Here is a 12,891-nt window from a genome sequence, read left to right as displayed (position 1 = left end):
TGTAGAGATGAGGTCTCACCATGTTGCCCAGGCTGGTCTCGAACCCGCAGGCTTAGTCAATCCTCTCACCTCGGCCTCCCAAAATTCTGGGATTACAGGCTTGAGCCACTGCACCCAGCCTATCTTTTCTTTTCTTTTTTTCAGACAAGAAAAACAAACTTTAATAAAAGGTTCCAGAATGTAGACACCTTCTCTTCCCCCATAACTGCCCTCAATGCACCCACCACCCTCCAGAATAAACTTTCCTGCTGCAAATAACCTTCCAGTTCTGGGAAACACAGCTGCAAAGTCACAGCCTTTTCTGTCAATATGGATGATCCTACATATTTGATTATTTTATATTTGCTTCTTGAGGATACTTCTTTCTTAGAGTAGGTAAGTCATCTGTTGACAAGCTATCCTTAGTCCTCTGTGCAAACTAGTCACCTCCTTCATCACAATGCCCACTGGAATGGGAGAAAACGGGCTTCCTTGCCTTCTCCCTTAGTCCTTGTTTGACGTGTTGCCTGACTGGAAGTCAACCAAATCTTTTTTTTTGGTATAAAAGAACTTGCTTCTCTTGACTAATCTATTTGAAGTGATTTTTTCCCCTAGTGGTACGTAGTTATACTAAATTCTTGCTCTTTATTAAGTATGCTTGATTGGTTTTCTGAGGGTATTTTAGATCTCACTGGGAGATTAGGGAAAGGCTGGGTCAACTCTTGGAGAGCAGCACTGAGATGGATACCCAGATGACTCCAGTGAGCATCGTGATAATGCAGGGCACTGGTGATGCAGGGTACCAGCCTTTCCTCTCTGAGTCAGCAAGATTTAACTTTGTCGTTTCGTGGCATTTTTCATCTGGGAGGCTGAAGGCTTTCCACACATGAGGACAATTAATACTAAGAAGCAAGTACTATGAATGTTTATTTTTTGTAGTTGAAGACAGTGCAGAGGATGGTATCACTGCCCAGGTGTGCACTCTGGCTTACAGCTCTGGGGAGGTCCCATAACCTCCCTTTTCAGTCTGGCTCCTGCATGGTAGATCAATGTGGATTTTGGAATCGGTTCCAGTTTAAGATTAGAATCTGCATGTGCATGTCCCATTCAGATCCAACAAGTGTCCCAGCTTTCCTGTTCCTTCTTCAGATTCCCTGTCTTGGGTGCTACATATCCAAATGCTGAAGTCATCCGGATCTTTAGCATCTAGCATAGTACCTGGCATGCAGGAGACGCTCACTAAATGTTACCCGCCTGGGCAACTTGGCGAGACCTCATTTCTACAATAAATAAAAAAATTAGCAGGGCGTGGTAGCGCGCGCCTGTAGTTCCAGCTACTTGGAAAGCTGAGGCGGAAGGATCGCTGGAGCCCAGCAGGGTGAGGCTGCGGTGGCCGTGAGCATGCCACTGCACTCCAGTCTGGGCAACAGTGAGACTCCAACTCAAAACAAACAAACAAACAAACAAAAAACATGTGACTTCATCTCCCTCAACCCTCCATAATAAAGAAAACATGTGCATTAATTTTCTCAACAAATTTTTACTGAGCACTTGTGTGCCAGGTACATAATACTCTGGGAAATACAGCAGTGAACAAAAGAAGACAAAAATCCCTGCCCTCATGGAGTTTACTAGATAATCTTTTTTTTTTTTTTTGAGTTGGAGTCTCACTCTGTCACCCGGACTGGAGTGCAGTGGCGGCTCCAGGCCACCGCAGCCTCAACCTGCTGGGCTCCAGCGATCCTTCCGCCTCAGCCTTCTGAGTACCTGGAATTACAAGCGTGCACTACCACGCCCGGTTAATTTTTTGATTTTATTGTAGAGATGAGGTCTCACCTGCCCAGGCAGGTCTCGAACCTGCGGGCTCAGGCAATCCACTCACCTCAGCCTCCCAAAGGCGCGGGATTACAGGCTGAGCCACCGAGCCAGGTTTAGATAATCTTTTAAATATATTTTGAAGCTGACTGGCCAACTTGGCAAGACCTCATCTCTACAATAAATTCAAAAAAAAACTAGCCAGACGTGGTAGCGCACGCCTGTAGTTCCAGCTACTTGGAAGGCTGAGGCGGAAGGATCACCGGAGCCCAGCAGGTCGAGGCTGTGGTTGCTGGGAGCGGCCACTGCACTCCAGTCTGGGCGAGAGTGAGACTCCAACTCAAAAATAAATAAATAAAATAAATATATTTTGAAGCTAGGCTAGGAATGCCAATTCTTGATTATTATGGCTTCTTAAATTGTTTATTTTATCAGTATACTTTTCTATTTATATATGTACTTGAAAATACCTCTCACATTTATTGGTCACCTAATACGTCGTTTGTAAATATTATCTCAAGCCCTAATGTCCCTCATAAGGTAGGCATAAATGATTCGTATTTCAGATAAAGACAACTGAGAGAGGCATAAAATGATGTTTTAAGAAGTTAAAATTCAAATTTAGTTTTTTGTTTCCAAAGTCTGTAAACGTTTTAACTAGTAATTTAAAAATATGTTAGCTATAATATCTATTTTTTTTAAAAATAAGAGCACAGATTTGAGTATGAGGGAAAACTCAAAACTTAATCCTGTAAACCCATAAAAAGGATTTCTGCATTTAAAAGCACCTGTCTTTGAGAAGACCAGATTCCCTACAGGAGAATATTAGATGCTCTGGTTAGGCACTCTTAGAAAGATAACTAAATGTGTTTGTACAGAAGGAGCTTATAAAGTGACTTATGTAACATTTTAAAAAATTAAATCGATAGTAATATAATCTCTTTTAAAAATCTGTGATAAGCTCTTTTGATATTTAAAATGTAACCATTCCAAAGCAATGAATTTACTATCTTACCTGGTTTACTCATGAAAGTTTCTTCCTCATTGGACAAAACTAGCCTGAAGTAAAACCAAAAAAATACATAGATTTGGGTTAAAATATATTTGGGGTTCATAGTCTCCAAGCAGTTTTATATGGTTATCTTTTTTAACTTGAGACATAAAATAGTTGCCTAGCAGATCTCTTAAAATCCATGTCTGCAAGAATTTCCTACTTATATAGATCTACACAAACTATGAAAATCTATCACCCCTTATTCAGTGAGACTCTGACTCAAAACAACAACAAAAATTGAGTACAGATTTAGTCATTATTCCTGGGATATAACCTCACAATCACTAGTATTGGAAGTTGTTGGTTATTTTCTTATTTTTAATTTTGTTTTGCAGATTTTAAAATTAATATTTATTTATTTGTTTGTTTGGTTTTTAGTTGGAGTCTCACTCTGTTGCCCAGGCTGGAGTGCAGTGGCACACTCACGGCCACCCCAGCATCAACCTGCTGGGTTCCAGTGATCCTTCCATCAGCCGTCCAAGTAGCCGGAACTACAGGCGCATGCTACCACGCCTAGCTAATTTTTGTTATTTACTGTAGAGACAAGGTCTCATCAAGTTGCTTGGGCTGATCTCGAACCCGTGGACTCAGGCAATCCACTCACTCGCCTCGGTCTCCCAAAGTACTGGGATTACAGGCTGAGCCACCAAGGCTGGCCAATCTTTATTTTTTTAAGTTAATATGTACATGAAATAATATGAAACAAAAACACAAGAAGCAAAGAACATCATCCACAATCACAACCAGTTTACAGTTTGCTGTGTTCCTCTAGGTTCTGTGTGTATAATAGATAAAATATCCAACTTTATGGGATTGAGATCATAGTATATATCATGCTCTTTCACACATCATGAATATTTATCAATTCAAAATCCCCAACCTATATGAATTTTTGATAACCAAGAATACACTACACCAGCTCAATCTGTTAGAAAAAATTTAATTCCGCCTTTCATGGGATGAAAATTTCATAAAAGACAGAAATGGCAACAGGCCTCTAGATAAAAGTATTGGCAGAGTTCCGATTAAAATACTACATTCCCTTAATGCTCAATTAAAAATGAAAGATAAAGCAACAGAGTATATACTAAGTATAATGTTTTTAAGAGAATTCATTATGAGATCTACATCATTAAAACATCTGCGGCCGGGCTCAGTGGCTCAGCCTGTAATCCCAGCACTTTGGGAGACTGAGGCGCGTGGATTGCCTGAGCCCATGGGTTTGAGACCAGCCCCAGCAACTTGGCGAGACCTCGTCTCTACAATAAAATAAAAAATTAGCCAGGTGTGGTAGTGTGCTCCTGTAGTTATGGCTACTTGGAAGGCAGAGGCAGAAGGATTGCTGGAGCCTAGCAGGTTGACACTGGGGTGGCCGTGAATGTGCCACTGCACTCCAGCCTGGGTGACAGAGTGAGACTTCAATTCAAAAAACAAACAAACAAAAAAGCATTAGCAAGAAGATATGTTTCCACTGAATTACTAAATGCATTCCTATAGTACAGCCAAAAGAGATGTATCTACATCAATGGCTATCATCCAAATGTAAACAGAACATATTTACATACATCTCTCCCTTTACATTTCCTTCTGTCCCTCTGCTGCCAATAATGAACAAGTCATGATATACACTGCTCAGACGTGGTTTAACAATTCCATATCCAAGATGCATCTTTCCTATCAATTATAACAAAAAGACATTTACAAATTGGTCAGTTCACTAGCTCTACTTTTTATCATATATTGCACCTCAGGACATTTATAAAGCTTAGATGTTGCAAAATAATGAACTCTATCCACAATAAGCACAGGCACTTCACTAAAATGCACAATCTAAAACCGTTTTCTAGATGTGGAGATACTAGCAAAGAACCCTTCCCTTCACTCTTCCTCTCCTTCCTCTTCCACTAGCCCAGTGACTAAGTACAGAACTACATCTAGTTCTCAGAGGTGGATTAACAAAGGTCACTTCCAGAAGATAGTCCTCAAACACTAAAAAAAGGACATTTATAAAGAGGTTATTTTACTACCTCTGTTTTTAATATACTTTGAGCATTAGAACTTGTTTATTCTTTAATAAATAGCAATATTAACTAAAATGCACATAAAGAGCAATGGTCAGATCATCTAAACTAATCTAACTCACGAGCACAGAATCCTTCTTTCTGTATACTTCCTCCTCCTCCTCTCCTTCACCAACCAGTGATCAGTTAGCATACTCTCCAAAATATAAGCTTAACAATTTCATTCCCAAATGTAACCACTCCTATGAAACAACAAAAAGTATGTAAAGGCCAGCATGGTGGCTCACTCCTGTAATCCTGGCACTTTGGGAGGCTAAGGGGAGAGGATTGCCTGAGCCCAGAAGTTCACTAGCCTGGGCAACAAGGTGAGATCTTGTCTCTACAAAAAAATTTTTTTAAATAGCCAGGCATGGTGATGTGCACCTGTAGTCACAGCTACCTGAAAGGTTGAGGCAGAAAAACCACCTAAGTCTAGCAGGTCGAGGCTGTGATAGCTATGGTTATGCCACTGCACTCAAGCCTGGGTGATAGAATAAGACTCTGACTAAAAAAAAAAAAAAAAAGAGTATATAAAAGGTATTACTTTAGTCCTCTACTTTTAACATATCTTAGACACTTTTAAAAATCTGGCCGGGCTTGGTGGCTCAGCCTGTAATCCTGCGCCTTTGGGAGGCTGTGGTGAGTGGATTGCCTGAGCCCGCGGGTTCGAGACCCGCCTGGGCAGCGAGACCTCATCTCTACAATAAATCAAAAAATCAGCAGGGCGTGGTAGTGCATGCCTGTAATTCCAGCTACTTGGAAGGCTGAGGCAGAAGGATCGCCGGAGCCCAGCAGATCGAGGCTGCGGTGGCTGGGAGCGGCCATTGCACTCCAGTCTGTCGACAGTGAGACTCCAACTCAAAAATAAAAATAAATAAATAAAATAAAATAAATAAATAAAATCTGGAAAAACTAGATTTTTCAAATAGGACTTTTGTTTTTCACTGCATATACAGTAGCTTTGAATAAACGGTACATATACATAACAAAGACTATAATTTGAAAGTGTCTTCTAAACAGAAACATTCTGGCCTAAAACCCTTCCCCTTCCCACTGCTGTCAAGTCAGTGAGTGGACAGGTATAAGAATCTGTAAAACTTAGCAGGGAATTCAACAAATTCACTCAATAAGTGTTTGTAAGAATATTCTTTTCTATTTTAACACAAAGTGTACTCAGTGTATTAGTTTACTAACTCTACTTCTGTGATATAATGGTAACCTACTTAACATCTAGAAAGACTAGATGCTATAAATCAGGACTTGTTTGTCCTTTATATACACTGTACATACAGCAAAGTAAAAGAAAATGCACAGACATTAGGGACAATGGTCAATCGTGCCTCACCACAATATGCTGATATAAAGTCCCTTGCACTCTCTTCTCCCCCTTCCTCCCTAAACCAGCACAAATGTAATACTGCTCAGTGAAGGGGTTTGATCAATTTCCAAAAGACAATATTTCATATGAATCTTAACAAAAGGATATCTACAGTGTTACTTACTGCCTCTATTTTTAACATACTTTGTGCACTTCTGAACATGTAGAAAGACTAAATGTTTCAAATAAAGACTTAAGTTTAAGCCAGGCTCGTGGCTCAGCCTGTAATCCGCGCCTTGGGAGGCTGAGGTGAGTGGATTGCCTGAGCCCACGGGTTCGAGACCTGCCTGGGCAACTTGGTGAGACCTCATCTCTACAATAAATCAAAAATTAGCCGGGCGTGGTAGCATGCACCTGTAGTTCCAGCTACTTGGAAGGCTGAGGCAGAAGGATTGCTGGAGCCCAGCAGGTCGAGGCTGCGGTGGCCGGGAGCAGCCACTGTACTCCTTTCTGGGTAACAGAGTGAGACTCCAACTCAAAAAAAAAAAAAAGACTTAAGTTTGTCCACTATATACACAGTATATAGCAGTGTTGCATGTAGCAATGGTTATATCTGGACATTAGGAACATTCTGATCTAGAATCTTTCATTTCTTCCAACTCCTCTCTAGCACCAACCCGGTGGATATAGACACATGCAGAGATGATGTTGCCATTTCACTTCCAAAATTCCCTTTCTGAAGACAGCCTTTCTATGAATATTAACAGAGTGTACAAAATGTGTTAGTTTACTAACTCCACTTTTGTCATACATTGAGAACCTCTTTAATATCTAGACACTAAAAACTGAAATTAGGACTCATTTGTCCACTATATACATAATATATACAGTACCGTAAAGTTAAAAGAAGTGCATGTGACATACAGGGCAATGGATAAGCTAAACGTTTCTACTTCACACCTAGCAAAACACCTGTTGCCATTTCTTCCCTCACCCCTCCCTCAATCCAACAGCACAGAGAGTACACTCCTCACAGAGGTGGTTTAACAATTCTACCTCCAAACACAGTATTTCCTATCCATTTTTAAAAGCTATATATAAAAAGTATTATTCTATTACTTCTATTTTTAAATACATCGAGCATTTCTAAATATCTAGGAAGACTAGATATTTCATATAAGAACTTGTCCACTACATATACAGCACTGTTAAATTAAATTGCACACATGTAACAGTCACTTTATATATACTATATATATATATATTTTTTTTTTTTTGAGTTGGAGTTTCACTCCATCACCCCGACTGGAGTGCAGTGGCTGCTCCCGGCCACTGCAGCCTCGACCCACTGGGCTCCGGCGATCCTTCTGCCTCAGCCTTCTGAGTAGCCAGAATTACAGGCGAGCGCTACCACGCCCAGCTAATTTTTTTTTTTTTTTTGAGCTAGAGTCTCACTCGGTGGTCCAGGCTGGAGTGCAGTGGCCACTCCCGGCCACCGCAGCCTCAACCTGCTGGGCTCCGGCGATCCTCCGGCGATCCTTCCAACCTGCTGGGCTCCGGCGATCCTCCACCTCAGCCTTCCAAGTAGCTGGAACTACAGGTATGCACTACCACACCCAGCTAGTTTTTTTTTTTTTAATTTATTGTAGAGATGAGGTCTCATCAAGCTGTCCAGGCGGGTCTCACACCCACGGGCTCAGGCAATTCACTCACCTCAGCCTCCCAAGGCGCGGTATTACAGGCTGAGTCACCGAGCCCGGCTAATTTTTTATTTATTGTAGAGATGAGGTCTTGCCAAGTTGCCCAGGCAGGTCTCGAACCTGCGGACTCAGGCAATCCACTCACCTCAGCCTCCCAAAGGCGCAGGATTATAGGCTGAGCCACTGTACTATATATTTTTATATAAAATATTATATATGTGTTTATATTATATATATGTTTTTTGAGTCAAGGTCTCACTGTTGCCCAGGCTACAGTGCAGTGGCACAATCACAGCTATTGCAGCCTCAACATCCTAGCTTCAGGCCATCCTTTTGCTTCTGCATCCCAAGTAGCTGGGACTACGGTCATGCCACCACGTCTGGTTAATTTTTTAACTTTCTGTAGAGACAAAGTCTTGCTATGTTGCCTAGCTGGTCTAGAACTCCTGGGCTCAAGCAATCCTCTTGCCTCAGACTCCCAACATGCTGGGATTACAGGTATGAGCACCACACGTGGCCAGTGGTGATTATGATATATCTTCTAAACATGATGATTCTGGCCTTGACCCATTCTCTCCTCCCCTCCTTCCTGCCTTCAATCTAGTGGACAAGTACAGGCATGTGGAATGCTTAGAGATGGTTGAACAGATTCATATCCAAAAAGTTATTTATGGAGGACAAGCTTTCCTATGAACTTCAACATAAAGTACACAAAATGTGCTAATTTACAAAGTACTTTGTCATACACTGGCAATGGAGGTTGTTTTTAATAAGTCCTTAAAGACACTTAAAGAGCAATACAGTGTCAATTTACAAGTACTATAAAAATAAACCTATACAGCAGGCTAACTTGGAATAAAATTCTCCATGACAGTATTATGTATATGGCTTATTAAAGACCTTGGATGGAAGAGAAGGTGAGAGAGCTTGGCCATCTGTTAGTGAACTCAAAAAGTAGCTCTCATAATTTGAAATGTGAGAATGGCAAAAATTTACTAAATTAATATAGTTCATGTAACATTTGATTTTAAATGCCAAGATATAACTAAGTTAAATTTAACTTATAACTAGATGTTTGAGAAGTTTTAATTTATAATGAGATATTTGATAAATGTTGAACCTAAAACATTTATATATTCAAATTAGCCAAAAAATTGGTTTGGATTTCCTCATGGTGAAAATGGGAAAATGTCTTATATTCAGGATCACCTTCTACTCAGCAATATATGGTTTGTTGCTGTTTGGCCCTAATTTCCGAGTTAGTTATTATACTTAGCACAATCAGGTCAAAATGATAATTAAATGGTAGCTCTGAAAGAAAAACAAAGGGATGGTGTAATACAAGGGCAACAGGCAACCTGAAGGGTGTGCATGGCAAGAGCCCCTCTTTTCAGGGAACCAGTCCAGTCCCATCTGTTATTTCAGAGACTGGTTTTTAATACTTTCTTTCCCAGCTGCAGGCATTTCTCCCTTTCTTCTCTCCAGCTACCCCTTCTGAGAGTCACTAAAGGTACTTATGGCTCGTAACACAGGCTCAGTGTCCCAAATGACAGAATCTGAAGTAATTACTCCTTTTTGGTATTCCTGTCATCTCCTTTGTCTTCCATGTTAAAAATGAGGAAAAAATATTTTTGCATCCATATATATGTACATATGGCTTAAAAACAAATTGCTATGGCTTGAGTTTCTCTACCAAAACTCAAGTTGAAATTTGATCCCAACCTCAAAGTGGTAGTGTTGAGAGGTGAGGCCTAGTGAACGGAGTTTGGGTCATGGGCAGATCCCTCATTAATGATTTGGTGCCTCCTCATGGTAGTGAATGAGTTCTCACTGACATGAAATTGGATTTATTCTCTCTGGAATGTTCCCTAGAAAGTAGATCATTATAAAGCCAAGGTGTCCCTTGGAATTTGCCTCTTTGCACATGTTCACTTCTCCTTTGACCTTCTCTGCCATGTGATGAGGAAGCAAAAATCTCTCACTAGAAGCCAGAGTCGTGCCCTTGAACTTCCCAGCTTGAAGAACTGTGAGCTGAATAAATCTCTTTTCTTTATAAATTACCCAGTCTTAGGTATTCTGTTACAGCAACACAAAGACATAGACTAAGACATAAATGTTTTGTGTCAATTGGAAAAATGACAGAAATAAGTATTTAGTAAGCCAGAGAAGAAATAATTCTTTCCACATATATCATATGATATTCAGAGCTCCCATAATTCAGTATGTAACTTATGCCTGCTTACTTATTGAGGTTTTCAGTAAGAAAATTGTCTTCTATTTGTTCTTCTTTGTGGTCTCCAGTAAGCTTGCTTGGAGTGTCTTGTAATCGCTAAGGATAAGAAATTCAAGGTTAAGTAAACTCCAAAGTGAGAGATTTGGGAAATGTATGCTAATATAATTTGACATGAGCTTGTTTGTCCTGGCTGACTATGGAGACCGCACACACTGTAGTGTGGGCAACAGGTTGGCTAACAACTTTGTGATAGGCCTAAAAAAGACTTAAACTGTGTTGCCAGCCTGTACTGCAATGCTTTAAATACAGCTAAAGATTTTCAACTTGAATTTTGAGCAGAAATTAGACATAAAATTTGCGTAAAAATGCAGGCTGCTAGCCGGGCTCGGTGGCTCAGCCTGTAATCCCACGCCTTGGGAGACTAAGGTGAGTGAATTGCCTGAGTCCGTGGGTTCGAGACCCACCTGGGCAACTTGGTGAGACCTCATCTCTACAATAAATCAAAAAATTAGCCAGGTATGGTAGCGCACGCCCGTAGTTCCTGCTACTCGGAAGGCTGAGGCGGAAGGATTGCTGGAGCCCAGCAGGTCGAGACTGCGGTGGCCGGGAGCGGCCACTGCACTCTAGTCTGGGCAACGGAATGAGACTCCAACTCAAAAAAATAAATAAATAAAATAAAATAAAAATTAGACAGAATGGTAAGCTGAAAGGTACTGAAACCTAACCTATCAGAACTGAAGAAATGATTACCACGGTGTGACTATGCTGTATAAACCATATGCAAGAGGGTGACAGGAAGATATGCCAATGTTAAAAGCATTATCACAGCCAGAGAGCACCTTTCACATGTCTGAGTTGTAGAAAGAACTCATCTAACACGTTAGTCTCTTCAGCTGCAATCACACACATATAATGATCATCCCTGGCATGATTTTGGTATCAGAAATATTATCTATGACATCAGTATAAAAGTAAAACAAGGAAATTTTCCTCTGACTTCTACAATTGTCAGGGTGATAATCTAATCATTTTTGAGGACACATGAGTACCTTCCATCACTTGTTCCTCTTAAGTTTTTTTCTTTCTACAGTCTTTTCTTATCCCCTTTGCAATTTAATTTCCTTTTAACTTTCTTCCTCTTTTTTTTCCCCTTTTTTTGCCAATATCTTAAGCCTGCCAGCAGTATTACTATGTATTTTAGTGTTGCTGGCAACATTTGGAATCAGGGAAGTACTGATCCTTGGCTGAAGAAATGCAGAAAAATGTTGAAATTTGAAATTAGGCTTAGCAAAAAAGTGTTTAAATGTTAATCACCCAAATGAGTGCAATACATCTAAACAAGAAAACATGAAAAGAAATGTACCTTGAGAGCTACAAAATTATATGGTTGAAAGTCAATGCAGGCCTCATGGATGTGGAACATCATTTGAGCTGTTTTCTCCCAGAATCCAAGCAGTGTTCTCTGTAGAAAAAGAAAAAGTGACACTGAGTTCTGCTTCCCTCCATGACTGTGCAAGTGTTACATTTCCTCACTAGTGCAGTAGATGAATGGTTGCCAAATAAGAAAAAAGCAAGAACTCAATTCAATTTTCCAAGTTTGGAGAACCAGAAAGCACTGCAAATATCCTTTTTGCCTAAGAATTAGCACCTGTATCTATCTGCATGTGCCTGCACTACCTGTATCCAGTAGAATGCCCGTTGGAGCCACCTAGAGAGCAACTGCAGCTAAGAGAACAAACACTGATCAGAACAGCTGAGGTATTCAAAAGACAAATAAAGCACAGCTTTATCCAAAAAAGAAAAAGTCCAAAAGATAAATGTTAAAAGCACAAAAATATTCACCACTATAAAAGAAGGGGTATATGTGTAATCTTTATGTTGATAGGCATATATAAGCATTTTTAGTTGAAGAAAAATAACATTTACCACTAAATTTGGCCTTTCATTTAGGGTTCAAGAAAGATTTGCCCAAAAAATGTAATGATGAATTTTCCTTGTTGCTTCAAGATTCCTATTTGAAGTGAAAGGGATGAGCGGAGAGAACAGAGAAGGGAATTAATAGCTATTGTGTTTCAGGCATTATGCTACACAGATGGTCCTATACTTTTACTTTCAAGTGCATCCTTTCTTGATTCCTGAATTTCACCGTACTAAACTGAATTAGGTACGTTCCATAAAAGCAGGAATCGATGTCCATTTCCCCTAGTTTATTACTCTTATATAAGTAAAGTTTATTCTGTTTTGCTATTTACAAATATATGTTAAAATCAGTAACTGCCACTTATCAATATCTAACTTATTCATTTATGTTATTTACATGTGCTTTGGAGTAATATACGCACAGGTGAAACTTCCAAGGTTAAAGCAATGTGGGGTGGTAACTTGGCAAGATGAAAAGAATGCACAGGCCAGGCACAGTGACTCAGCCTGTAATCCCAGCACTTTGGGAGGCTGAGGTAAAAGTATTGCCTGAGCCCAGAGGTTCAAGGCCAGCCTGGGCAGCTTGGCAAGACCTCATTTCTACAGTAAATCACAAAAATTAGCCGTGATGTCGTGCATCTGTAGGTCCATCTACTTGAAAGGCTGAAGCAGAAGGATCACCTAAGCCCAGCAGTTCAAGGCAGTGGTGGCCGTGAGCATGCCACGGCACTCCAGCCTGGGTGACAGGGAGGGAGGGAGGGAGGGAAGGACGGAAGGAAGGAAGGAAGGAAGGAAGGAAGGAAGGAAGGAAG

The 12,891-nt window shown here is 40.4% G+C and overlaps 1 protein-coding gene across 1 annotated transcript in view; it reads right to left on the bottom strand.

The window, feature by feature from the left end:
- Positions 1-11,621, bottom strand: part of LOC103256315 (islet cell autoantigen 1-like protein) — a gene marked incomplete at its 5' end in the record, with an annotated part of 32,844 nt that extends 21,223 nt beyond the window's left edge. The window contains 3 exons of the mRNA XM_008054208.1: positions 2,810-2,853; positions 10,170-10,255; positions 11,523-11,621. Of these exons, the coding sequence (XP_008052399.1) occupies positions 2,810-2,853; positions 10,170-10,255; positions 11,523-11,621 (229 nt within the window). The remainder of the gene's footprint in view (positions 1-2,809; positions 2,854-10,169; positions 10,256-11,522) is intronic.
- Between the last annotated feature and the right edge of the window lie 1,270 nt (positions 11,622-12,891).

The sequence above is a fragment of the Carlito syrichta genome, unplaced genomic scaffold, assembly GCF_000164805.1.
Source record: "Carlito syrichta isolate Samal-C Ts95f unplaced genomic scaffold, Tarsius_syrichta-2.0.1 Scaffold289248, whole genome shotgun sequence".
In the NCBI taxonomy this organism is placed as follows: domain Eukaryota; kingdom Metazoa; phylum Chordata; class Mammalia; order Primates; family Tarsiidae; genus Carlito; species Carlito syrichta.
This window is presented reverse-complemented; position numbering and strand designations above follow the sequence as displayed.